Source organism: Pseudorasbora parva, chromosome 1 (assembly GCF_024679245.1).
Source record: "Pseudorasbora parva isolate DD20220531a chromosome 1, ASM2467924v1, whole genome shotgun sequence".
Lineage (NCBI taxonomy): Eukaryota > Metazoa > Chordata > Actinopteri > Cypriniformes > Gobionidae > Pseudorasbora > Pseudorasbora parva.
The window spans coordinates 33311552-33338902 of NC_090172.1; the positions used below are offsets into that span (position 1 = coordinate 33311552).

General features: G+C 37.6%; 1 protein-coding gene across 3 annotated transcripts in view; it reads right to left on the minus strand.

Annotated features, from left to right (window-relative positions):
* Positions 1-27351, minus strand: part of phkb (phosphorylase kinase, beta) — a 102813-nt gene that overhangs the window by 33900 nt on the left and 41562 nt on the right. For all 3 annotated transcript variants that reach the window (XM_067438031.1, XM_067438040.1, XM_067438050.1), the window contains 5 exons: positions 21738-21935; positions 15795-15852; positions 12437-12514; positions 9763-9921; positions 9019-9113 (listed from right to left, as the gene is read on the minus strand). In XM_067438031.1, the coding sequence (XP_067294132.1) occupies positions 9019-9113; positions 9763-9921; positions 12437-12514; positions 15795-15852; positions 21738-21935 (588 nt within the window). The remainder of the gene's footprint in view (positions 1-9018; positions 9114-9762; positions 9922-12436; positions 12515-15794; positions 15853-21737; positions 21936-27351) is intronic.

The window sequence follows — 27351 nt, forward strand, 5'->3', positions numbered from 1 at the left end:
AACATATAACACATCTTTCAGCACTCCACAGACGCTTGAAACACGACTTTTTGCTCTAACAACAAATATGTTTTTGCACGGCCGTCAGCACAGAATCTCTCCATTCCCTGACCAAATGTACAGCCCTTTTTTTGCTTTCTCTTTAATATTTTCAACCCATCATCGCTCTATCCTGCACTGTGAAGTGTTTTGTTTGTGTCTCTCACCATGAAGGTGTACAATTGAGGTGCTTCAGAGTGATGTGTTCATGTGTGTGCGTATGCAAGTGTAGTGATGGCCATTGGAAATTTTCCATCAATCTTTTCAGGACTTATGCTTACACACAAACACACACCCCGCGCGCGCACACACAAACACACACACACACGCACGCGCACACACACACACACACACACACACACACACACACACACACACACACACACACACACACACACACACACACACACACACACACGCTTACATTTATCAAAAGTAATTTCAACCAGGAAGGGCAACCTCAACAAGTACAAGGTGAATTAGTTCTCCATCAAAGGCAGGATGAGTGCATGTAAATGTGCACCTACTTGCAAACTTCTATTTTGAATTTAAGTAACATAAGTAAGTGCGCATGTGTATGTGCCAGGGTTGTGCTACATTCAGAACTGAATGGAGAATTTAAATCCTTTAAATTCCAGTACCTGAATATCATTTGAGCTGGCAAATAAGACTCAGAATTGCAATTCAAATTCAAAGACGATGGATACATTTACCAGATGCTTTTATCCAAAGTGATAAGATACACATTTTGTCAGTCCTAGCTTTCTCTGGGAATTGAACCCATGACCTTGGCATTGCTAGTGCAGACAGACAGACAGACAGACAGACAGACAGACAGACAGAGACAGAGATAGAGATAGAGATAGAGATAGAGATAGAGATAGAGATAGAGATAGAGACAGAGATAGAGACAGAGATAGAGACAGAGATAGAGACAGAGATAGAGATAGAGATATGGACGGACAGACGGAAGGACGGACGGACGGACAGACGGATGGACAGACAGACAGACAAATAGACAGACAAATAGACAGACAAATAGACAAATAGACAGACAGACAGACAGACAGACAGACAGACAGATATAGATAGATAGATAGATAGATAGATAGATAGATAGATAGATAGATAGATAGATAGATAGATAGATAGATAGATAGATAGATAGATAGATAGATAGATAGATAGATAGATAGATAGATAGATAGATAGATAGATAGATAGATAGATAGATAGATAGATAGATAGATAGATAGATAGATAGATAGACAGACAGTCAACAGACAACCATCGACATCTGTATACTTCACATGCCGTATGGCCACTGATCTCGCTTCACCGTTTGTGGTGTGTGTGTTTTTTTGGGGGGTGGTGTGTTCTGGAAATCCCTCTGGGTGTTTATGAAGTGACTCAGCCCAGAGAAAAAAGACACACAGACAGGAGATTTCATGTGGAACAAGTTGCGTCCAATCCCCATAGTCCTCAACTTATACCCCGAACAATCACTTCCTATAAAACGTACTGCAGTATTTTCATATTAAAAGACAGTTGTTGAGCACAGCCTACAAAAACAATGGGACCGAACTGGAATACATTTGTGTTAATGCATCAAATTAAATATGAATCAGAGAAATACAGCGTCTTCAAAGCTAAGTAACTGAAAAGATAGGCTTCTTTCCCTGAGCTTGTGTATGTGAGCGAGGGAAGCATTTCAAAAGCTGCTCTCTGTGTTTAAAAGGCAAAAAGATGAGGCTGCTTCCTGCACCTTAGCTGCTCTGCTGAACAATCATTTCTAAATTTAAACTGAGCTCCATCTGTGCTTTGTTGAAACAGGGTACATCCATCAATCAGGAAAAAAGGCCTGTCTAATCTCTGAGCAAGGACATGGTTCAGAATGAAGATCTGCCTTTATACTGGGGACATAGTATGTGAGATGTTAGGAGGACAAGTGTAGGCTGAGAACAACTTATGCATAAACACAAACTGGCAATCATATTCAACTATGTAGTGCATGAGTACTCACATAAATATTGCAGAAAGATGCTCAAAGACAGGCCGTAATACATAAACAAACATAAACTGACACTTCATATGGCTACATCCAATCCAAAAACACACACTGCTGCACATGCACACATCACGCAAAACAAACAGCAGTCACGACAACGTGCCCTTTAGCCAGCGTAGCCTTTGATGCAAAAGCGAAGAGACATGCACGTTACGCATTACTGTGCAATATGCAGTGCCCTCCTTCAAAGCAGCAGGGCTCCTCCCAGAATCCCATGCAGCGGTGCAACACTCATGAATAAAACAGCCGCCTGCCCCTGACCGCCTCTGATTAAACAAACTTGCACTCCCAAGCCAATACCAGTCATATTTCATCTACATCTCAACTATGACTGAACTCATTTAGGATGATTTTGCTGTCAATGTACAATTAAGCAAAATCTTGAATATTGAAATATTAACTGCTTTTTCTTCATCGTCATTCAACTAGTTTCATGATATGAGGTCATATTTCCTTTATATATATATATATATATATATATATATATATATATATATATATATATATATATATATATATATATATATATATATATACACATACACGCACACACAGATCAGGCATAACATTATGACCTAATGGTTGTGTTGGTCCCACTTTTGTTGCCAAAACAGCCCTGACCCATCAATGCAGACCCCTAGACCCCTAGGTGTGCTTTGGTATCTGCCACTAAGATGTTAGCAGTAGATCCTTTAACACCTGTAAATTGCAAGATGGGGTCTCCATGGATCAGACTTTTTTGTTTTTTGTTGGATTGAGATCTGGGGAATTTGGAGGCCATGTCAACACCGTTGTGCTCCTCAAACAATTCCTGACCCATTTTTGCATTGTAGCAGTGTGCATTATCCTGCTGAAAGAGGCCACAGCCACCAGGGTATACCGTTTCCATGAAAGGGTGTACAAGGTATGCAGCAATGCTTAGGTAGTTGATACGTAAGTAACATCCACATGGATGGCAGGTTTCAGAGAAGAAATTGCTCAAAGTATCACAATGCTTCCAGCCGGCTTGCCTTCTTCCCATAGTGCATTCTGGTGCCATATGATCCCCAGGTATGCTATACACATGCACCTTTCTGATTAACGTGATTCATCAGACCAGGCTACCTTTTTCCCTTGCTCCATGGTCCAGTTCTGATATTCTAATGTTCCGTGCCCACTGCTGGCACTTTCGGGGGTGGACAGGTGTCAGCATGGGCACCCTGACTGGTTTGCAGCTATGCGTATTCGGACAACTTTCTATCAGAACCAGCATTGCAATATGCAGTGCCTTCTTGAGAAATTAGTACAGCAGTTTGTCTGTTTGACCAGACCACATGGGCCAGCCTTCACTCCCCATGTGCATCAATGAGCCTTGGCCGCCCATGACCCTGCTGTCGGTTCACCATTGTTGCTTCCTTGGACCCCTTTTAGATAGATACTGACCACTGCAGACCAGGGACTCCCCACAAGAGCTGAAATTTTGGAAAAGCTCTGTCGTCTAGCCATCACACATAATCCCACCCACTAATAGGTGCCGTGATGGAGATAATCAGTATTATTAACTTCACCTGTAACCTGATCAGTGTATATACACACACTATATTGCCAAAAGTATTGGGACACCCCTCCAAATCATTGGATGCAGGTGTTCCAATCAGTTCCATGACCACAGGTGAATAAAATCAAGCACCTAGATATGCAGACTGAATTGAAGCATGGTTGCCACCTGTGCAATAAGTCCATTCGTGAAATTTCCTCATTACTAAATATTCCACAGTCAACTGTTTGTGGTATTATAACACAGTGGAAGCAATTAGGAACTATGGCAACTTAGCCCCGAAGTGGTAGGCCACGTAAAATCACAGATCAGGTTCAGCGCATGTTGAGGTACACCTTTCCAGGCCAACTTTCTGCAGAGTCAATAACTACAGACTTCCAAACTTGTGTGGCCATCAGATAAGATCAAGAACAGTGCATAGAGAACTTCATGGAAAGGGTTTCTTTTGCCAAACAGCTGCATTCAAGCCTTACTGTGCAATGCAAAGCGTCAGATGCAGTGGTGTAAAGCACACCGCCACTGGACTAGAGCAGTGGAGACATGTTCTCTGGAGTGACAAATCACACTTTTCTGTCTGGCAATCTGATGGACAAGTCTGAGTTTGCCAGTTGCCAAGAGAACGCTACTTGCCTGACTGCATTGTACCAAGTGTTAAGTTTAGTGGATGGGGATTATGGTGTGGGGACTAGTTCCAGTGAAAGGAACTCTTAATGCTTTAGCATACATTTTGGATACATTTCATGCTCCCAACTTTGTGGGAACAGTTTGGGGATGGCCCCATCCTGTTTCAACATGACTGCACACCAGTGCACAAAGCAAGGTCCATATAGACATGGATGAGCGAGTTTGGTGTGGAGGAACTTGACTGGCCTGCGCAGGGTCCTGACCGCAACCCAACAGAACACCTTTGGGATGAATTAGAGTGGAGCCTGACCTCATAAATGTGCTTTCTAGAAGAATGGTCAAAAATTCCCATAAACACACTCATAGACCTTGTGGAAAGCCTTCCCAGAAGAGATTAAGCTGTTATAGCTACAAAGGGTGGGCCAACTCCATATAAAACCCCTACGGATTAAGAATAGGATGTCATTAAAGTTCATGTGAATTTAAAGGCAAGTGTTCAAAAACTTTTGGCAATATAGTGTATAATACTATGTGATTGTATAGACATGATTGTATACTGATCTCAGCCTCTTCGTTAGCTTTTATTGCATGCATGCGTCACCATTCTCATTACAATACAAGTGTCAGATCTACGTTTTTGACAGGAAGTGACATTTCTGATAGCTCCACACTTCCCCACTTATATGAAGTCAGCATTCAGTAGCTAGGGCTACATTATGTAAAAAGACTATGATAAATACCCCTCCTTTGTAACAAGACTGCTGCTCCCCAACAGCTACAGACATCAAATGAAATATCAAATCTTACAGACATGGAGCCAAACCAGTGAAGCATTTACAGAACAGGACTGACACTACAGATTCACATTAAAAACAGAAAACTAAATCTTCATTCATTAATGATAATACACTATTGCTCAAAAGTTTGGCCGTTAGTATGTTTTTTTAATGTTTTTGCAAATGTTATCCTCATCACGGCTGCATTTATGCGTTTAAAAATACAGTAAAAACAATGTTTTTTTTCTTCCCCAAATATGATTACAATTAAAAAATTCTATTTTTGTATTTTTTAAATGGTCGTTTATTCCTGTGATGTTTCAGCTACATTTCCAGCATAATTTATCTAGTATTCAGAGTCACATGATCCTTCAGATGCATGATTTGCTGCACAAGAAACATTATTATGATCATTGTTGAAAACAGTTGTGCTGCTTAATATTTTTGTTGAAATCCTTTTTTCTATGATGGATAAAACATTCAACAGCACAATAGAAATCCATGTATATATTTACCAGCAGGGTTGTGTGTTAAAGGTAGGGTAGGTAAGAATGATCTAAAACACTTTTGTCCAAATTTGTTTAAACTTTCTTTATATGTCAATACATAGTCAAAATGTAAGTGCTTACATATAAATCAAGTGACTCTAGACTTTTTAATCTGCAATAAACGCCGCTCATTATTTTCATTCGGGCCGAAACAAGTGATTGGCTTGGGCGACTGTCACTGTCTCGCTACCATGGCTACCACCGCTTTCGCTACAGGATCTGCCCACGTGTGCGCACTTGTTTGATTTGAGCAGTTCAAGAGGCAAGAGGCTTTTCAACGATGGCGAGAACTGAGGGACCTCAAGGGGCTGAAAAGTGACTCCTTGCTGGCTGTATTTCTGCTGGACAGGTCATCTTTCATTTTTTGGTTTATGTTTTCATGAAGCATGTATCACTAGCACAATGTTATACACTTAGCGAGCCATTAGTAAAGTTGATAAATACTCAATATGCTTAGCTCAAGTTGATCGCTGTCGTGTTGAATTTCACAATATTTAAAGGGGGGGGTGAAACACTCAGTTTCAGTCAATCTCATGTCAATCTTGAGTACCTATAGAGTAGTATTGCATCCTTCATATCTCCGAAAAGTCTTTAGTTTTATCATATTTATAAAAGAAATATGGGCTGTACCGAGTCTTTCCGGAAAAAACCGAGCGCCTGGAGGCGTATCGTGTGGGCGGAGCTAAAGAATGACAAGCGCGCAAAGCGGTGACGTCCTCAAGCGTGGAGAAACCCATCTATCTCAGCTAATACAGATAATGATCCACAATCAAATCTGAGGCTGAAATAAATTGAACAGGAGAAACGGCAACATCAGGATGTCCGTCTCTGTGGTATGTACTGTATTTAGGGGCCTTTGTGTGCAGTTTATGAGGACATGATTCGGTTTATGGACTATTGTATGTGACTAGACCTTAGAGGTAGCAAGCAAAACGGTTTTGCACGTCAGAGTCAGAATAGTGTAACGTTATACAGAACAACAATGGAGTAAACGTTAGCGCATTTGAATGACGAAGCACGCGATCGTATCGTTTACTGATGTTTACTCATGCGACGGTAGCCAATAGCAGAGACATTTGAAGTTGATTTACTCACCGGCATCTTCCAAAGCAGGACCGCTCTGTCAAAAACACACTTCTTTGGTATGATTTGGTGAAGTCCTGTGACAGCAGTGACCGTGGAAATCCACTTTGCGACGCGACTGAAGCGATGCCTTGAAGCTTCCCGTCATTTCTGCGTTCAAATCGGTTCAAATGCAGCGCTGCCTTCCCGGAATGCTGTGCTGAAGCGTTGAAGTCGCTCGACGTCACCCATAGGAATAAAGTGGAGCGCGGCGCGTCATAAGTGTTCACGGACGACTGGATCTGCACCTGAGAGACTGTTTACAGCGTGCATTTCCTCTCTCTCCCTCTAGTCACGCGCGCGCGCACCCTTCCGGGAGAAGAGCCCGTACAGCCCATACAAGGACCTTCCGCTCTATTTAACGTCAAGTAGACCCATACTCGAAAAAAACTCGCCGAAACTTGTGAGAAACCGGAAGGAGTATTTTTAACACAGAAATACTCCATCAAACGTCCAACATTAGTTTTTGAAACTTTGTCTATGTTTAGGATGGGAATCCAAGTCTTTAACAGTGTAAAAAGCTCAGTATGCATGAAACAGCATTTCACCCCCCCCTTTAAAGGTCCCGTTCTTCGCGATTCCATCTTTCAAACTTAGTTAGTGTGTAATGTTGCTGTTAGAGAATAAATAATACCTGTAAAATTATAAAGCTCAAAGTTCAATGCCAAGCGAGATATTATATTTAACAGAATTTCCTTTCAAAGCCTACAGCGAATGGTTGGTTTGGACTACAGCAGGAAGTGCAGGGATGTAATGACATCACTAGAACAGTTTATTGACTAACCCTCAGCCCACAAGAACACGCAAAAAAGGGGCCGTGGTCTTGTTGCTCTCTCACGTGGAGAAGAGCGCTCATTCAGCGCTTGCATCTCCCTGTTATGGTAAGAGGCGGGACCTTTCCGGGCAAAGTGCGCTAAGCTGCTGTCCAATCACAACACGGGAAGCGCTGGCCCAATCAGAACTCGTTACGTGTTTCTGAAGGAGGGACTTCATAGAACAAGGAAATCATCAGGCCATTTTTAGGACAGAGAAAACAGCGCTGTCCAGGTAAGTAAATTGTGTGAAAAATACTGTTTTTTTTACACACGAAACATGAACTCATGTTATATTGCACACTGTAAACATAATCAAAGCTTCGAAAACATGCGAAGAACGGGACCTTCAACTTTAGATAACAAAATGCATGTGTAAAAGCTAGTACACCACATTCAGGAACTTTTTTTAGAACTAAGTTAGCTTTAGCTACTACTAGTGAACAATGCTTTCATAATGGAAACTCTTAACGTTACATGCAAAACACTGTATATGAATCTTACATCGGATGAAATTCAGAAGATGAAATTCATCTTCATCACAGTATAACTGATGTTATTGGAAAAACATGTATCAATGCTACCCATTTTTAGCTTTGCCTTATAAATATAGCTTGTTACCGAATCAAACAAAAATATATTTTAAACTTTACCAGTATCGGTATTCTAGCTTGATAGTGAGTACTTAAAGACATCCTATTTGTTTATATTCATACTAATAAAGGTAGATGTTTTATTACATGTGATTCTAACATGTCACTACATGCACTCCACTTCTCCGCTCGTCTCAGGTAAATAAAGCATCTTCCAGCTGAGCGGTCAGAGAAGCGTGTCCATGTGTTTTGGGGGCGTGGGTTTGGAAAGGTCTTGGAAAGTGTCGTGAGAGGTCTACAGACACTCAATTTTTATACTTTCTTTTTCAGAGCACTTACATTTTAATTATGTATTGATATATAAAGAAAGTTTAAACAAATTTGGAAAAAAAATGTTTTAACCAATTCTTACCTAACTTACCTTTAATAAAGATATTGCTTTGAGCTTTCTACTAGATAGGCTACATTTTTTATTTGCATGTGCATTTTTCAACCCGTTCCACTTTTTGCCAGGGCTCTGACACAATACAAACCCTAAGCAAAACTGGAATGAGCAGATGCTGTTTAAAAAAAAAAAAAAGCTACTGCAGACTGTTTGTAGGGACAGATGAGGGAGTACTGTTATAGCTATGAAACAGCAGGTGTCCGTAGGTTTCCCTTATCAAGAACAGTATGATCCATCTCAGCACAAACAGATCTGCTAGGAATGGATCTGCAAAACAAGTCAGCTGTAGGGGACTGATACGAAGATGTGAAAAAATGCCTGGAACAAATTATGCATAAGGCTCTGGGAGAGATGAAATATCTCTCCCAGAGCCTTATGTGTGTTCACATGTGTGTTTACAGGATACATTTTAGTATTCGCATAGTTGGCTGAAGAGAGACGGGATGCAGCTCACCTGATTGGAGTATCGCATGCTGACGTTCCTCTGATCCTCTCGTGGCACATAGCGATGGATGGGGTCGATGTCCTTTGGGCTGATCAAACCATCAACTGAACATAAAACAAACACAGAACTGTTTTTCAGTTCACATGAGCTTTAAAACAAATCTCTACATTTTAATCCCAGACAAGGTTTTCGATTTGAAAAATAGATTTGCATAGATTACTTATATTTCTGCAGGTCTTGATTTTACTGCAGCGCATACACATGAATCATTGCCTACAATATGAATCACTCTGGGTGTGCAGCATGGTAATAACATTGCTGAAAACACAATATTATGTGGGGAAAATTATGTTAATAGTTAATAAGGATAGTTATTAGACTTCTTTGCAGAAACTTGATGTAGCACGATCAGTCAAGTTCTATGGTGGAGGAGAAGAATATTGAACTTCCATTTTCTGTCTTTCTGTCTGTTCCTCACAAAAATGGCTTCAGAAGACTTGAAAACATAAAAAAAAAACACTGTTGACCACTATTAATAGGGTCTCATTATTTTGTTTATAAACCATTTTGTCAACTGCTCTCACAGGGATCCTAGTGGTTTCGGCTCACTTTCCTTTTGAGGAATATGAGCAAATGGCATGAAGTCACTGTGCATGAATAAATAAAATAATATATATGTAAACTCTTTTAGTGTATGTCTGTATTGTGTGAAGCAGTTTTGACCCCTGGGCTCAAGATGGATCAGAAACTCACCCAGCAGCTTAGCGATGTTATAGAGGGCCTGTCCCCAGAGGAACAGCATCCCATCACGCCCAGAGTTGCTGGGGAAGCGCTTCTGGCTGCCATGTTTCTTCTGTTCAGCCTCTACAAAGTCTGCTGGCACATAGTAATACTTGGGAATAACGGCATGCCCTGTAGAGAACCAAAACAGACAAAAAAAATCAAAGAGTATATTACATATATATACACAGTGAAGAAAATAAGTATTTGAAGACCCTGCTTTTTGCAAGTTCTCCCACTTAGAAATCATGGAGTGGTCTGAAATTGTCATCGTAGGTGCATGTCCACTGTGAGAGACATAATCTAAAAAAAAGAAATGGCCAAGGCCATGAATCAGTGAATCGATCAATGACACGTGATCCAAACTGCTGAAATTATGTGACATTGGCGATCCGAATCATTGATCAATTGACTGATTCATGAACGTTTGGATCTTTATTTGAGTAACACTGAAGAGAAGACAATGTTGAATAAAGTTGTAGTTTTTGTAAAAAAAAAAAAACGGAAAAATGCAATTCACACGCACGTATTGAACCGTAAATGACGTACCGAATGGTTTAATATTATATTAGTAATAATATTATATTAATATTAAAATTATATTAATATTATATTATTAAGGGATGCCACAATAATCAATATAATATTGAACTGTTCGGTACGACATTTACGGTTCAATACACGCTTTTGAATTGCGTTTTTTTATTTTTTTGGGGGGGGTGCATTTAATTAAAAAAACATTTTTAAATTAATTTATTAATTTATTTATTTGCATTTAATTAATTATTTTTATTTCTCGTTGTTTGAAATATATATATTTATTCGACTCTGTTCGAGTGTACCTGTGAGCAAATATTCAATCATTTGCACTAAAGTTAGGGGTGTTTAGCCGCGTTTTAAAGCCTTGCCCGATTATTATTTTATTCGCGTTTTACATGCGGTGAGCGCGCGTGCCTATCAGACACGTGATTACTGGACTAAGTAGTCATACTGCGCAACAAACATATAGAAACACAGTGGGTTATGTCTAAAGTGAAAGTAAAATTGCATGTCTGTACGAGATGCGAGCAGGTCTTTGCAGTGCAGACTAGTGATTGTGAAGGCTTATCCTTAAAGGGACAGTTCACCTCTAAAATGATAGAGGTATAAGAGAGGTATTAAAATAGACAAAGAAAAAAAAAACATCGCCCACTGCCCTTGAATAAAGTAATAATACAGTAGCTTTCAATCAATGTATATTGTAGATTGAAGACTATGTAGTTTTAATTTTACATTTATTCATTCAGTTTCATACTTAAATGCTACTGTACAGCTCTGAGCTGCCACTGTAAATTTATTTTAGATTATTTTATTTTTTTATATTATACAATACACTTGGAATGTGTACAAGGTTTTTTTAAAGTAAAGTTTTAAGTTTAAGTAAGGTTTTTCAAGTCGTTTAAGAAAAAAGAAAAAAAAATTCTCCTTAACCTCTTTCCGTTCCTGTCGCTTAAGAACAGAATAGCAAAAAAATGAACTGAACCGAAAACCTTTGGACAAACTGTATTGTTGCATCCCTAATATATATACACACACAAAATGATATTTATTCAGTAATGATGCATTCAATTGATTAAATTGATCAAAAGTGGCAGTAAGGACATTTTTAATAACATAAATGCTGTTCTTTAAAATTTATATTCAAGAAAAAAATGATCAACGTTTCTATAAAGATATTAAGCAGTACAGTTGTTATTAACATTGATAATAATAAATGTTTCTTTTTTTTTCCATGTTCAAATCAGCATATTAGAATGATTTCTGAAGGATCACACTTAAGACTGGAATAATGCTGCTAAATATAGCTTTGCATCACAGGAATAAGTTACTTTTTAAAATATATTAACATGGAAAACCCAGAAACATTTGAACGGTGGTGTATAGTAACATGTAACTATAGTAACTATTTGTTTGCCAGAGAAGAACTGACCAATTTAACTGACCAATTTGCATAGAATGTAAAACACTTGATATTCAGTACAACTTGCTTGTGTCCTTTTGCTTAGAAATTTTAGTAAAATGTACATTCATATTTGGATGCCAGTGCTGTTTTTTAGATATTGCCTATGACTACTGGTATTTACTTTTTAAATATGTAAAATGATGAAGAGATAAATCCTCGCCGAAAAAAAAGCAGCAAAAAGGCTGTCAGCACTAGCCGTAAATTCACCCTCTCTCTGTCAAGCATAATTCAGTCGACTAAGACAAACGCTCATCTTTTGGTGAGGCAAATGAAAAGTGCTGAGATAGTTATTAAGTTGCTTATTGTGGTTATCCTTCTGAAAAGCGGTGGTCTGAAGAACTGTCAGATAGCATGAGAGTTGTTTTTTTGTCTGCCTGTGGGGAATCTACGTTGTTCTGGTCTGTTTAAATAATGAGCATCTCCTCTGTTGTGCACTTGACTGAGACGTGTCTGAGGAAATCACACAGTGAGGGAGGGATGAATACGAAAGGACCACTCTAATAAAGAGTAATGGGAAAATAACAGTCATTGGCAGCGGCTGGAGGACAGAGGCAGGCAAGCAGAGTCCATCACAAAGTGACAAGCTTTGGCAGTTTGTCCGAAAAGATGTGCGCATGAATGTGTGTGTGTATGTCCAGAAGTTACCGTCAAAGGACTGGAAGATGACAGCATCTAGCAGTTCCTGGTACTCTTTGACTTGAGCAGAATTTCCCCTAAACACACCTGAACAAAAGGTCAACAAAAGGGATATTACAAAATATTACACTTCATCCCCATCCTCCAGGTAATACTGCTCAGAGAGAGGACATTTATACAGGTGGCTATTATTTCAGCAAGCTCAGGATTTAAAACATTTTTGCACACAAAAAAAAAAGATTGTAAAAATGCTACAGTAAAGACCTGTTAATTGTTTAATTTAAAAATAGTTTAACGTAGCATTATACATAATTGTAATGTAAAATACTGTCCTATTTATACATTTTGCAAGACAAAAAAAACAACATATTTATGGTGGAAAACAGTAAAAGGACATCCTCATCATTTAATATAAATAGGTTTGCTTCTTATTTCTGTTTTCAATAATGTACATTAATTATCTTAGACTTTCCCCTTAATTAAAGTTTATTGCCTTTTTTGTGTCTTGTGTGTTACCCTGATGATGTTTTGTCTGTGTGAATGACCCTATACGTCACTTATATGCGAGTAATGAGTAATGGCCATGTTTTATGGACAGGCCACTTACAATAAACTGTAATTATTCCTGTGGCTTTCTGTGGTACCATCTGTATTATTATGGTGATTATCACTGCAAAAGCATATTTTGGTACTTAAAGTAGACTGGTATATTGTTACATCAATTAATGAAATATATGGATTTAAATTGCAAAATTTGCAGGCACCAATATGCAATATCTGACAAACCAGCTGCCATTTTACTGTAAATTGAACAGGATTTTTTTCTCCTTCTTTAAAGCACATTATATACACAATATATTAAGGCCGTGTGTCCACCAAAGCGTTTTTAGCCAGCGCTCAGCTGAGAGCGTTTTGGCAGGCAGTGTTTTATCTCCTCAGTTGAGATTTGCTTGTTGTTATGATACGGAAATTCCGCGGAGGTCTTTCTAATTTCACTGGTAGTTTGTTCCTATATTGATTCTATATAAAATTGCAGATACAATCTAAAGTATTTGCTCTGGCATTTGTTTTAAATCATTTTGTTCTGTTATTGCTTGTTGTCATCTGATGACGACACGCAGAATGTGGCGGTTGGTCTGTGTTGTGTTTGTCCCGCCTCCTCCACTGTGATTGGACGGCTGGGTGAAAAGTAGGGGTGTAACGATTCACTCGTTTTCCCGATGCATCGATTACAAATCCTGACGATGCATATGCATCGATCTTGAAACATGTATTCGTAAATCGTTAATTTTGGCCGATACTCGATGTAAAATGCTAAGAATTGGATGAATCGTGATTCAATAATGATGAAGTGCTTAAAATAAACCTTTGATTATATCTACTGCATGCAAATTAAGAGACGTTGTGCAGCGACAGCTCCGTCATCCTTCACAGTTGATCTTCTTCACAGACATGCACGCACTCTTTACCACCTCACTGGATTGTGCTCGCGCTCTGCCCGTTGCTCATTTACATAAAATAAAATATTGTTTTAAGGAAATGGGTCATACCTGAGCTATTGAAGTAAAACCCCGCTTATTCAATGATGTAACGTTACATTTATTGCATAGACGGATCAAACACATTTGTAAGTGTCTAAAATGCATCCGCACAGTTCTGGTGAATGATACATGAAATCTAACTTAATAGCGTTTAACTGAATATACGAAGCAAACTGCTAAAGTAACTACAACATTACCAACACTGAAATAAGAGCGTGCGGTTTATCTAATCAGAGGTGCATTAAAGTTGCGTCCGATACTATACAACAGTATAGAGACCGGCGCGTTTACTTCACAATTATCAACATAAAATGAAAATGCTCTGTATATAGAGAACAAAGAAGGCTTTTCGTTTATATTACGTAAAGAAAAGTTAGTTTAGGATTAGCTGGGAATGTGCCTGATATTTCCTCTCTATGGAAGCATTGCATGTTTAATGCCAGGAACACTTTAATAGGGTTGTGTAGCCATTGACCCTTTAATACACAATAGTTAGCATTAACTAACAATACTTTTAAAGTCTTTTTAAAATTTGGCTTATTTAAATTTCTTTATTAAAGTAAAGTGTAATAATAATAAAACAATAAAGTAATGTTAGTAATATGAACTAACATTAACAGTGGACAAAAGTTTTTTTTTTTGGTAACACTTTAAAGAAAGGTTAATTAGTTAACACACTCATAATGAACATGCACTTATGAAGCTTTTTTTTTTTTTCTTTGTTAATGTTAATTTCAACGTTTACTTTATTAAAATCTTGTTAACAAACCATGAAATGCTGGATTTTTATTAACAAAGATGAACAAACACAGTAACAAATGTACTGCTCATTGTTAGGTTTTTTTTTTTTTGGTTTACATTTTACATTGTTTCATTAGTTAATGCATTAGTTAACATGAACAACACCTCTGTTCAGCATTAGTTCATCTTTTTAACATAAAAACCCAGCTGTTCATGGTTTGTTCATGTTAGGCATTAACTAATGTTACCCAGATTTTAATAATGCATTCGCAAATGGTAAAATTAATATTAACAAAGATAAATAAATGCTTTATAAGAGCAGTTCATTATTAGTTCATGCTAACTAATAAACCTTATTTTAAAGTGTTACTGGGTTTTTTGTCCACTCTCTGACCTAGGGGAAGGATTAGGGGAAGCATTTTAATAATCCCATGAATGCATATAAGAAAATGTATAATCGAATCGAATCGTATCGAATTTTGATGTGAATCGTCTCTAATCGAATAGTTCTGAATTGACATAAAAAACGTTTTTGAATCTAATCGAAACCTATGAATCGTGAATCGAATCGATTCGCTGCCTACCCAAAGATAAACAGCCCTAGTGAAAAGTGACAGTGATGAGCGCTGTGTTTTACTTAAAGTTAAACATTCTTCAACTCTCTGCGACCGGTAAAAAACGCTGAGCTATCAGCGCGTGAGCATGAAATATTCGCTCAGCGCCTCGGTGTGCTCCTGGGCGTTCTAAAAACGCGGCGCTCTCATTGAAAACAATTGAAAACGCCAGCCAGCAGTGTGAAAAAACGCTTTGGTGGACACACGGCCTAAGTGCTGTCAAACCGATTAATCACATTCAAAATAAAAGCTCATGTTTAAATAATATGCGTGTACTGTGTATCATTATTATGTACATTTAAATACACACATGCATATATTAATTTTTTTTTTTAAATGCAATTAATCAATTTGACAGGAATATTATATTATATTCATATCATATATCATATATCACAAATAACATATCATATCATATCACATTATATCATATCATCATAGAGCCTACAATGTATTATCCATTAATCTTACCATCAATAATCATATAGATGAAAAAAATGGGAAACTCGCACTCAATCCCATCAAAGAGCTGAAAAACACAATAGAGCAATAATAATTAAGTCACTACTAAAATCATCTAATTATTCAAGAACATGATTACTGTTCAAACCTGTTATTGTTTACTGAACAATGTAAACCTGTTTGTGAATTCTCAATCTGTCTGTTTAAAAATGAGTAAAAGTGTAACAAAACAAAAAAAATGTTATATGTTACCTGCAGCAAAATGCACATACATAATATAGAAGCCCTTCAAATCGTTGAGAGGAAATGCCAGACAACCTCTGTTTTCCAGTTACGACAGTTCAGGAAAACAGAAAACAATTATGTTGAAGTAAAGTATAGCAGTCAAGCAGAAACTCCATTAAAAAGCCATAGTGCTCTGTCTCTCTTTCCCAAGAGCAAAGCCCCGAATCACTTGGGTTTGAAATTAAAATCAACTCAGATGTAGAGACGATTTGTGAGTGTGAAAAAGCAATAATTAATTCAAATTATGTGACTGCAGCTTGTTTTATCACATTCATTTAGAAGTATAAGTCAACATTTAAGTGCCTACAGATGCTCTGTAAAAAAAATAATAAAAAAAGAGAAAGCCTTTCCTCTCAAACAGGAATTTGAAATTAGGCCTACATGTGCACATATGTGGGCAGATTGAGTTCACTAACGGAGTAATCCATCAAAAACATTTGTCTCAATATCCAACCAAATAAATAGGGATTAACAAACAATTCTGTGTGGGTATATTTGTGCCCATGGAGCATTCTCATGTGCAATCATACCGCATTTAGCAAACCCACTTTCCAGGCTGCAATTAAAACTTATGAAGCTTATAAGCTCATGCATTCTCAATATTCTCGCTATTCATGACATGAAACATTCGTAATACAATTCCGTGATCCTCTTTTCATCACTGCCAATTATATGACAACCTCTATTCAAATGATCTGTCTTTAGAAAAAAATCTTGTGAGCTGCTTAAGAGGTACAAAATCTAAAGCACACTTTGATGGCTGACAGGGAACAAAATGTCTCTCAACCTTTCCCAAATGTAATTAAGACTTTTCTATCTCCGCTAGCAATCTCGCAAGACAATCGCCGTGGTATTAGGAGATAAGAGCGAGAGATTAGGATGTAATGAAATAAAGGCCCGTTAATTGGACTGGTCTCGCATCATTGGCATACCGCGTATAAGCAGTTTCAGGACAAAAATGGGGTTACTTGTGAAGCCAACTTCTAAAACTGAGAGGAAATAAAATTAATCTACTCTCTAACTAACATTTAAAAATCATTTAATTCAAAGGACCATTTTTAAGACTATAAATGGTTTCTTAACACTAGTTGCACCAGTAGGCTTACATTAATACCTGGCAGAAGACTAAAAATCTACTTTTTGTTTCTTTTTCTCAATATCAATATCAATTTCGAGTGAGAGAGAGAGAGAGAGAGAGAGAGAGAGAGAGAGAGAGAGAGAGAGAGAGAGAGAGAGAGAGAGAGAGAGAGAGAGAGAGAGAGAGAGAGAGAGAGAGAGAGAGAGAGATGTTAGGGGGGGGGGGCTCTAAGAGACAGACATATTAAATAAAAGTCTCTTGAGTGGGAAAAAGCAGATTTTGCAGTCTACTCACAGTAAATAGAAGGAGTCTCAGGGGTATCTGGCTTCACTTACCACAATTACTTAGAGAGACTATATCATTCACCAGAGGAAATTCAGTCACTATGAGACATTCAGGCTTGAAATCCTCTGCCATCATAACTTAGTTATGGGTTCAACAGAATGGAAACTCCACCCAGGCAGAAGAGTTTGTATTTGACTGAGCATGACAGGCTGATAACAAAGATATCAAGAACATAAATCATAGTACAATGATTTTATGTACCTTAAAAATAATAAAATCATAAAATGGTGTTTCATTGTTTTCAAGGAAAGGAATATCAGACTAACAAAACTACTGTGCAGGGAACATGGGATACCAGTACAGTTTTTTTTGTTTTTTAAAACACCCAAACCAGTAGCCTGGTTAAAGCTGCTGTCCATTTTTTTTTGTGTTCAAAATTTACAAAAAATATATAATGAGAATGTACAACATGAATCCATTTTCCAAACCGTGTTTTTGTCTTACCCTGAATCATTATGGTACACTTATAATAAGTATTTATATTGGGACTATTTTAGGCCAGTCTGGTAGGAACCGCTGTGGAGGAGCACAGCCCCTGTGTGACTCACCATAGACACAAACAGAGAGAAGTAGCTCCGGCTGCAATGTTCTTCAGCAAGACGCATGCAGTTCTGTTTAATAACCACTAGAGCGCCAAAAGTTATGGACTGCAGCTTTAAAACTAGAGCATTCTCAGGAGTAACTGAGTTATGGTCTGGCAAAGCTTCATAGACACATCTTTTCCAAAGGGGCGTCACCAACGGACGATGACGTATGCAGAGCGATGGAGAAACATCTGAGACAGCAATTCTGTTTGTGATTTTGAGGAAGATGTTGCAATGGCTTCTGACGACTTTTGTAAAGGAAATATGATAATAGCTGGGGTCCACCGCAACTCCATCAACATTTTTGCAAAATGTGGAAAACCTAATAGTATTTCAGACCAATTGAAACATCTCGGATTGACGGTCGAACAGAAAACATCAAGCTCTGATTGCATTTGCCCCCATTGTAAGGCATTTGTATTGCGATTAGAACGCGATTTGCAATATTTTGAAAATAAAATAATATTGAGGAGTCTTTGGAAAATTGTGTCTCACAAACTTTATTCAAATTCAGTCATATCAGATGTGTTAGAACATTTTCAGACTTGAGCATAGTTACACTAGTTATTTATTTACAATTATTACATGATTACCAGATCTAGTGTGAGGAAATAAGCACAGAAAGGCCAGATAAAGAGCTGCTGTGTGGTGTTAGCACATGATCACACTCCCCATCCTCCTCATCAAAGTAGCCGGTGTAATCCACATCTGGTAGCCGAGTATTGTACTTTGCTCTGTTTTTAATATATATATTTTTTAAATTAAGAAAAGTTTAAATTGCTTAAAACAGATGCAATAGCTGATTCAAACGAGTGATATTCCACAGCTACATCCTGCTTCACCTTTCAAATTAACTGCCGTTGCGCTGTCGTCATCGTGTAAAGCCCACCACAACGTTTCTGATTGGTGCCGTGATTTCGATGGATTGGAAATGGGTTTTAATGGGGTCTTTGCCAGACTACTTGTAGAGCGAATCTAAATTTGCCGGAAGTTGTTTGGGTTTTCCCAGGCTACCAAACCAGCCTATATCAGTTCTGGCTGTTTTTAGAGGGATTTTGTGCACTTCTCTGATGTAAGCCTGCTGAGACATCAACTAAGACCAGCAAACCATCTTATTTAAGCAGTTTATCAGCTTTTCAAAAGTGAACAGATGGTAATACCATGATAATGATTAATCATAAACCATCACAAATATTCTATTTCCTCAAGTGTTTTACTCAAAAGTACACCACCAAAAGTTTTGGGCCGAATATTTTTTTAAAGAAAATGTCTTATGCTCACCAAGCTTTATTTAATGTATTAGTAAAAAGTGCAATATTAAGAAATATTGCAATTTAAAAAATCTGTTTTTAAAACCCCATTTCCAAAAAAGTTGGGACATTTTGTGAAATGCAATAAAATCAAGACTGTGATTTGTACATTCTCTTTAACCTTTATTTAACATTCATAAGTACAAAGAAATGATTTTTGCTTTTACTGGCCAATATTATGCTCATTATGCAGGTTTTTTTGTTCTCTCGGGTGTGATACCAGTAATATTCATTATCGTTCACATCCCTTTGCATACCGCCTTTGTAAAGAAAAGGTGTCTTATTTAAATCAGTGTATTATTTTATGTGAATTAGCAGGCTCAATGATCCTCACATCAGTTTGGAGCAAAAACTCAAAGCAACCACATCCATTAGTCTAAAGACTTGTGGCCGAATATCTATTGTGCGTTTTGAGGCCTTCATTTAAAAATATATTTTTTTTTTAAACCCATGCATAAACATTATTCTGTCAAAAATACAAGCATGTACATACATATTGCTCCCATATTATGGTAGCACAGTTTGTGCTGAATTCAGTGTAATTACACATTTGCCAATAATGTGTTTATAAGCAAGTGAAAAAAGCACAAAAATGTCAAAGCATGTCAAAACTTCTAACGGGCCCCAAAACAGCTCAGACTCCTCTGGGTTAAGTATATTTTGTAAATATACATTTTTATTTTAATGGCTGCTACACACTCCAAAAGTTTTGGCAGAGGCATGTTTAAAACTGTGTCACATCACAGTTCCTTTTAATGATACTTTTTAATCATTTGGGAATTGAAGTGGAATTTTTGCACTGATGCACCACAATACCATACCACACAATATGCTGATGAAATTCTGGATGGTCCCTTTCCTCTTTGAGACTGATGACTCAATGTCCACTTTTCTCAAAAACATGCTGAAACATGGACTCAACCACAGAACATATTTGCACTTTTGTGCCATCTGAGATGAGATTGAGGTGGCATTTCTTGATGTAGCGGCAGACTGTTAAGTGATAGCGGTCTCAGTGCCCGAAGGTCCCACATTCAACAGGGGTTTCCTGCATTGCCCTGCATGTACTGAGATTTTTCTGGATACCCTGAATCTTTCAAAAATATTATGTATGGTAGATGGCGAAAGACCTAAATACTTTGTAACCTTGCATTGAGAAATGTGATTTGTGAATTGTTTGACAATTCTCCCATGAAAGACAAGTACCCTTAACAATTACCACCAATTCACCTGCTAATTATGGACTGTTTCAAAACAGTTTAACTTGGATATTCTGTAATCTTTTACTTTTGATTTGTCCAGCTGTTTAGGAGTGTGTTGCAGCCATCCAAATCAAAATGAGTTTATATTTACAAAATACAATTAATTTGGCAATTGAAAACATTATATCTTTTTTTCTTTGTACATTTAAATAAAGTTTCGAGAGATTTAACACATCCCATATTCTTGATGTTTTCTTTTATTTTTCACTTTACAAAATGACTCAACTTTTCTGGAATTGGCATTTTAAAATGATGACTGTAGTAATGATGCAAACAAATCCAGCATTGCATTACAGGAATAAATGACAGTGTCACATGATGTTTCAGAAATCATTCTAATATTCCTATTTGATGCTCAAGAAACATTTCTTGTTATTATCAATGTTGAATGCTGCCTAATATCTTTATGAAAACCTTCACGAAAAGAAGATCAAATGAACAGCATTTATGTAAAATACTAATAAAAGTATTAATTTAATTCAAAATAAACAAATGACTTACTGACCCTATACTTTTGAATGATGGTGTACATAAAGGAATGGCTTGGTGCTGCCATAAGTGTCACAGCCTATGAGTGAGATAGTGAGATTACCATGGTAAATTCTTGATGGGGTGGATGAAGTAATCAGGTAAATGTACTGTACTGCCTGACTCAGAGTCCTTTTGTTCTTTTACTTCTTATTTCCTTCTACTTATGGAAGGTCAGCTCTGGCAGTTGATGTGATGATTGCTGCGGGTTAAATCTCCACCTTTCAGATTTCAGATTCAGGCGCAGCGTGTTCCTAGGCTAATTCTGGAGTTAATATCCTCACGGTTCAACCCAATCAAATGGGATTTACCCACAGCCCTCGCATTCTCCTGAGAGATGGATAAATAAACAAATCTGCACCAGATTAAAAGATCCGTGTAAAAATGCCTGAGTGCCATTTATTAGATCTGCTGCTAACCTTTATAGCAAAATCTCAAATAAAAGGGCTAAACCTGAGGCTAGTCATTACTCATTCCAAGTATGGGGGAACAGTCTTTTTTCATTTTCCCTTTTCTTCCATTTCTTTTTTAATTCAGCTGATATGCTAACCACAACTCACCTTCATCTCAGCAGGTTTGTAATGCCTGCGGTTCTTGTCTTCATTGGCCGTTCTGTAGCCGTCCCGTAAGAAGCGCTTGAAGCCATACTTGCCCTTCAGTTTGCGGACTATCTTGTCCAGAGTCTGAGAATATAGAGCATCATCATCCACGGCGAATGCTGGGTAGCTGATGCAGGGCAGGAGGGCCGAATCGGTATTCTAGATGACAAGGGCACTTGCATTAGAAACAGACATTGAGCGACTCACTGCTCCTCTATTGAATTTGCCTTCCATCAGGAAATATCGAGGGAACCCAGGGTTAAGTGACCACTCTCTTCCTGAGAATGGGCTATTTTTCTACATTAGCCTCTGCAGTTTTAATAACACATTACTCAGACTCATGAAGAGGCTTTAATACATGTGATACATAAGCCCATACACTTTAAGCCACAGAATCAAACATCTGCACTCAATTTACAAGGGAAGAACATTTCAGCATAATGCACTGCCTTAATTAGTCTTAATTAGGCTAATTCACCTGTTCTTTGGCAGAAATCACTTTATTCTCGAAAAGAATGTGAACTATGCAATGTTAATGGGCATAACAAAGGACTGGAAGGACAATCTTTGAGTTGATGGATACAGCTTTCCCTACACTGTAAAAAAATGTGTTGGTTTAACTTAAAAAAGTAAGTAACCTGGTTGCCTTAAAATTTATTGAAGAGTTTATTGAAATTAAAAATTTGAGTTGATACAATGAAGGAAGCTTGTTTAATAAATAGAAACTGATAAATTGTAAAATAAATTGTATCTGAACCACATAAAAAAATAGATAAATCATGAAAATAGCACTATTTGGCATGCTTCACTGTGTCATCAAAAATAAAACAAACAATTGCCCAATATACTTACAAAATCTTTTAATAATATTTTAATAAAGGTTGTAAAATCTCAAAAAAAGTTAATTGTATTAACTCAATTTTTTTATTTTAATGAACTCAACATTTTAAGGCAACCTTTTTTTCTAAATCTTTTTTTACAGTGTAGAGTTAGGGATCATATCACAAGAAATTACATTTTTATTGACAATTTGAAATACAGTATATGTGGTAGTTTCAATATAAAAGAAACATTTATTAAACTAAGTTATAATAATTTAGGATTATTATAACTTAGGGATTTCTTAAAGCTGCTGTCTGTAACTTTTTTTGTGTTCAAGATTTACAAAAATGATTTAATGAGAATGTATAACATGAATCCATTTACCGAACTGTGTTTTTGTCTTACCCCGAATCATTATGGTACACTTATAATAAGTATTTATATTGGGACTATTTCAGGCCAGACTGGTAGGAACCGCTGTGGAGGAGCACAGCCCCTGTGTGACTCACCATAGACACAAACAGAGAGAAGTAGCTCCAGATGCAATGTTCTTCCACAAGACGCATGCAGTTCTGTTTAATAACTAGAGCGCCAAACGTTATGGACTGCAGCTTTAAGTCAGAAAAGCAAATGCATTAAAGGGATAGTTCACTCAAATGAAAATGACCTGATGATTCACTAAGCCTCAAGACATCCTAGGTGTATATGACTTTCTTATTTCAGACGAATACAATCGGAGATATATTAAACAATTTCCTGGCTCTTCCAAGCTTCAAAATGGCAGTGAATAGAGGATAAACTTTGACGCCTCTCACAGTTCAAACAAATAAGGCTGGGCAACAAACTCAAGCTCCTCTTCTCTTATATCGAAATCCTCTGACATTTCTCTTGAAAAATTCTTGTTTTTTGACTTCTAATTCATGACTGGTATTTTGTTCTGCTCTATCCTCTGCGCTTCCATGTTTGTCAATAAGCCATGTGTCAGGTCAAAGGTTATACTCTTTCACCATAAATGAATGCGCATGGCCGTCTGTCGGTAGCTAGTTATTTTAGTTTTACAAATATGTATATTTTTCTTACACAAATGCATCGCTTCGCTTCAGAAGGCCTTTATTAACCCCCCGGAGCTGTGAAGATATCTTTTATGATGGATGGATTATGGAAGTAAAACTGTGCCACTGGATTTTGAATTCTAAATTTTAGCACTGAATTTTTTTACATCGAATTTTTTTAACACTGAATTTTATTTTGCATCTAAATCAGACTTTGAATTTTAAAAGCCATCGAATTTCTAGCACTGTTTTTTTTGCCTATGACATTTTTTCAATGTTTTAAAAAAATTCAGTGTAAAAAGCAATTCAATGTCTCAAAAGATTCAGTGTAAAATAATTCAACGTCTCAAAAAATTCAGTGTAAAAATATTCAGAGTCAACATCCGGGTAACCAAGGAGAAGCAATCGATCCCTGTATCAAATCATCCAACATCCAGCCAATCATTTACGCTCCATTGGTCATGTGACGCTTAAACAGGAAGGCGGGGAACAGGGCCGTTTCTAGCCTTTCTGGCACCCCAGGCGAGATTCATATGTTGTGCGCCCAACCCCCCCCATTTTTTTAGGGGGGGCTGATGCATAAGTTCATAAAAAAGGGCCTAGTGACGCCCATGGTTATGACAGTATTAGCCTACTTGATCAATTTACACTAAACAGCTATCTCTGATGTAAAAAAAAAATATTCAAATTAACTGCTATAATGTTCTGCACCTGAAATGAGCATGGCGTGTGGTCCGTCCAGTACTAATATTCAGTGTAATGTTTTGCTCAACGTTATGATAGAGGGACTAGCTTAGTAGAGAACAAGTAACCAATAAGTAGGCTATACCTGTATATTTCGCTTTCTTTTTACGATACTAAGCCCCTGATGGCTTTGACCTTTTCATGATGATGAAACTAAAGCACGCTGTAACGAGTAGTAATATAGTGTGACCCCTTTAAGAGTTGCGCGCGCTCCCTGCAAACGAAGTCTGCATTTTGTGTATGTGCGCACTGAGTCTTGAGCTCCCATGTGTGGGGATTATTTTCTGTTTTCTGTTGCTAACAGTTATTTTGTTTTATTAAGTAATGCTGTGGACGGAAAGGGAGTTTGTGATGAGAGTTCAGCGGGGAATAAAGTGCGATCTGTTTGATGTTAATCGCCTCCGTGTTTGCATCCACTCTCCAGTTACATTAAGTGAGCTATCCGCATTTTTCACTCGGACACAAGCGTTACAACGCCACGAATGACGACGTTCCCTGCCGCCCTCTACATGATCTCATTTCATTACAGCAGCTCCACTATCACCATAGCGACTTCACTCCAATAATCGCAACTAATCATAATGCCTTGAAATAGCAAAAGTACGAAATATTAATAATAAAATATATATGAAACAACTAAAAAATCTTGTTGGGGCGGGGACTCATTGACGCCCCCCAGCTGTTGGCGCCCTAGGCGACCGCCTAGTTTGCCTATGCCTAGAAACGGCACTGACGGGGAAGTTCACTTCAGGTGAGCTCCAGAGCTCAGCAGCATGGCTCAGAACACACACGATGGCGCTTCAGTGAGTTTACTCATGACCAATGGAGCGTAAATGATTGGCTGGATGTTGGATGATTTGATACAGGGATCGATTGCTTCTCCTTGGTTACCCGGATGTTGACTCTGAATATTTTTACACTGAATTTTTTGAGACGTTGAATTATTTTACACTGAATCTTTTGAGACATTTTTTTTTTTACACTGAATCTTTTGAGACGTTGAATTTTTTTACACTGAATTTTTTGAGACGTTGAATTTCTTTTTACACTGAATTTTTTGAGACGTTGAATTTCTTTTTACACTGATTTTTTTTAAAACATTGAAAAAATGTCATAGGCAAAAAAAAAAACAGAGCTAGAAATTCGATGGCTTTTAAAATTCAAAGTATGATTTAGATGCAAAATAAAATTCAGTGTTAAAAATTCGATGTAACAAAATTCAGTGCTAAAAATTAGAATTCAAAATCCAGTGGCACAGTTTTACTTCCATAATGGATGCACATTTTGGCCTTAAAACATATCATCCTTTATTCACTTCCAGCTTGGAAGAGCCAGGACATTCTTTAATATATATCTGATTGTATTTGTGTGAAAAATAGGGATGCACCGAATCCAGGATTCGGGTTCGGATTCGGCCGAATATTGGGCTTTTTGACTGGGTTCGGTTTCTGCCGAACCTTAGATTTTTTTCCCACTGAACCGAACCCGCTTGCACTACGCGATACTGGTCGAACATGATGCCGCGGTTGATTATGGCAACGTGTTTACTAGGTGGACCGTTCGAATGCAGTAGGCTGTGAGAAAGTGAAAATGGAACTTGTGAACAGAAAATGTGTCGTTTGGCAGTACTTTCAGTCACAAGAAGGCAATTCAAGTCGAGATATATGTTCAATTTGTAATGCCGATTTGTCTCGTAGTGGCAAGAACCCTAAACAATAGCCGCTGGATGTCCGGTTCGGGAACGAATCGTTCTTTTCAACCGGATCTTTTTAGTGATCCGGTCGAACCAGTTCACCAAATCGGACTGAATCGTTCTAAACGGCTCGCGTCTCAAATCAGCACTGATCTCACAAGTTACTATAGTTACTCACTTTCTGACATGAGTGATAGTCTCTCAGACTAGAAATAAACTAATATTTTGAAGTATATGTTGTAACTCCAACTGTTCACTGAACTGAGACATGTTTTGCAGTGAGAACCGGTGAGCTGAGATACTGCATGCATGATAGCGTCGTCTTGAACCGAACTGTTTCTCTCGGAGTGGGACGGCTGCTGTTTCTCTCGGAAAACTGATGCAGATAATATATGAGCACGGGTGAACCAAGGATTTGTGTAAGTTTATGTTATGTCAATGTAAATTTATTTAATCTGTGTAAGACATCAGTGTTTGCACGACAGTGGCTGTATTGAGTGCTTATGCAAAAATTAAAACACGTATCCAAGATGATGATGATGACAATAATAATTATTACTATACTAAGTTTTGATTACAAATACTTTATATGAATGTGTTTGAATGTATTTTCATCCGCCGAGATGATATAAATGACTACAGACAGCAATACGGCAGTGTCATCCTTTTAAAATTAAATTAAAAATACACTGCTGTGGACGTTGATTATGTCATTAATGTGTTTACTGTGATAATGGACTGAGGATGGGAGTTGGATTCGGTATTCGGTTTCAGATTCGGCAGAATATTAACCAGTGGATTCGGTATTCGGCCGAACCTCAAAAATCTGGATTCGGTGCATCCCTAGTGAAAAAAGAAAATCATATAAATCTAGGATGGCTTGAGGGTGAGTAAAGGTGTGGAAACAGGGTGTCATTTTCATTTTTGGGTGAATTAGCACTTTAACACACAACTCACTCCATAAAAACACCCACTCCTTCAACCCTCCCAGCTTCAGAAGATCACCATACTCCCCACATCATTTCCACCTGCATAACAATATCCCTCTTCCTTAATGTCTGATCAATACTGTAGCACATTTTAGCAAGGCAAAGAGCCTTTCTAAACCATTTAGTGCACTAATATATTATGCTAAATTGTTAGTTTGCTAATTGGAGGCTTACTAAGAGCCAAATAAAAAAAAATACCAGACACATCTAATTTGATAATTTTTTAGCGTTGTCACTATAGTGGAATGCGTCATATGTAATTTTAAGAGAGATAA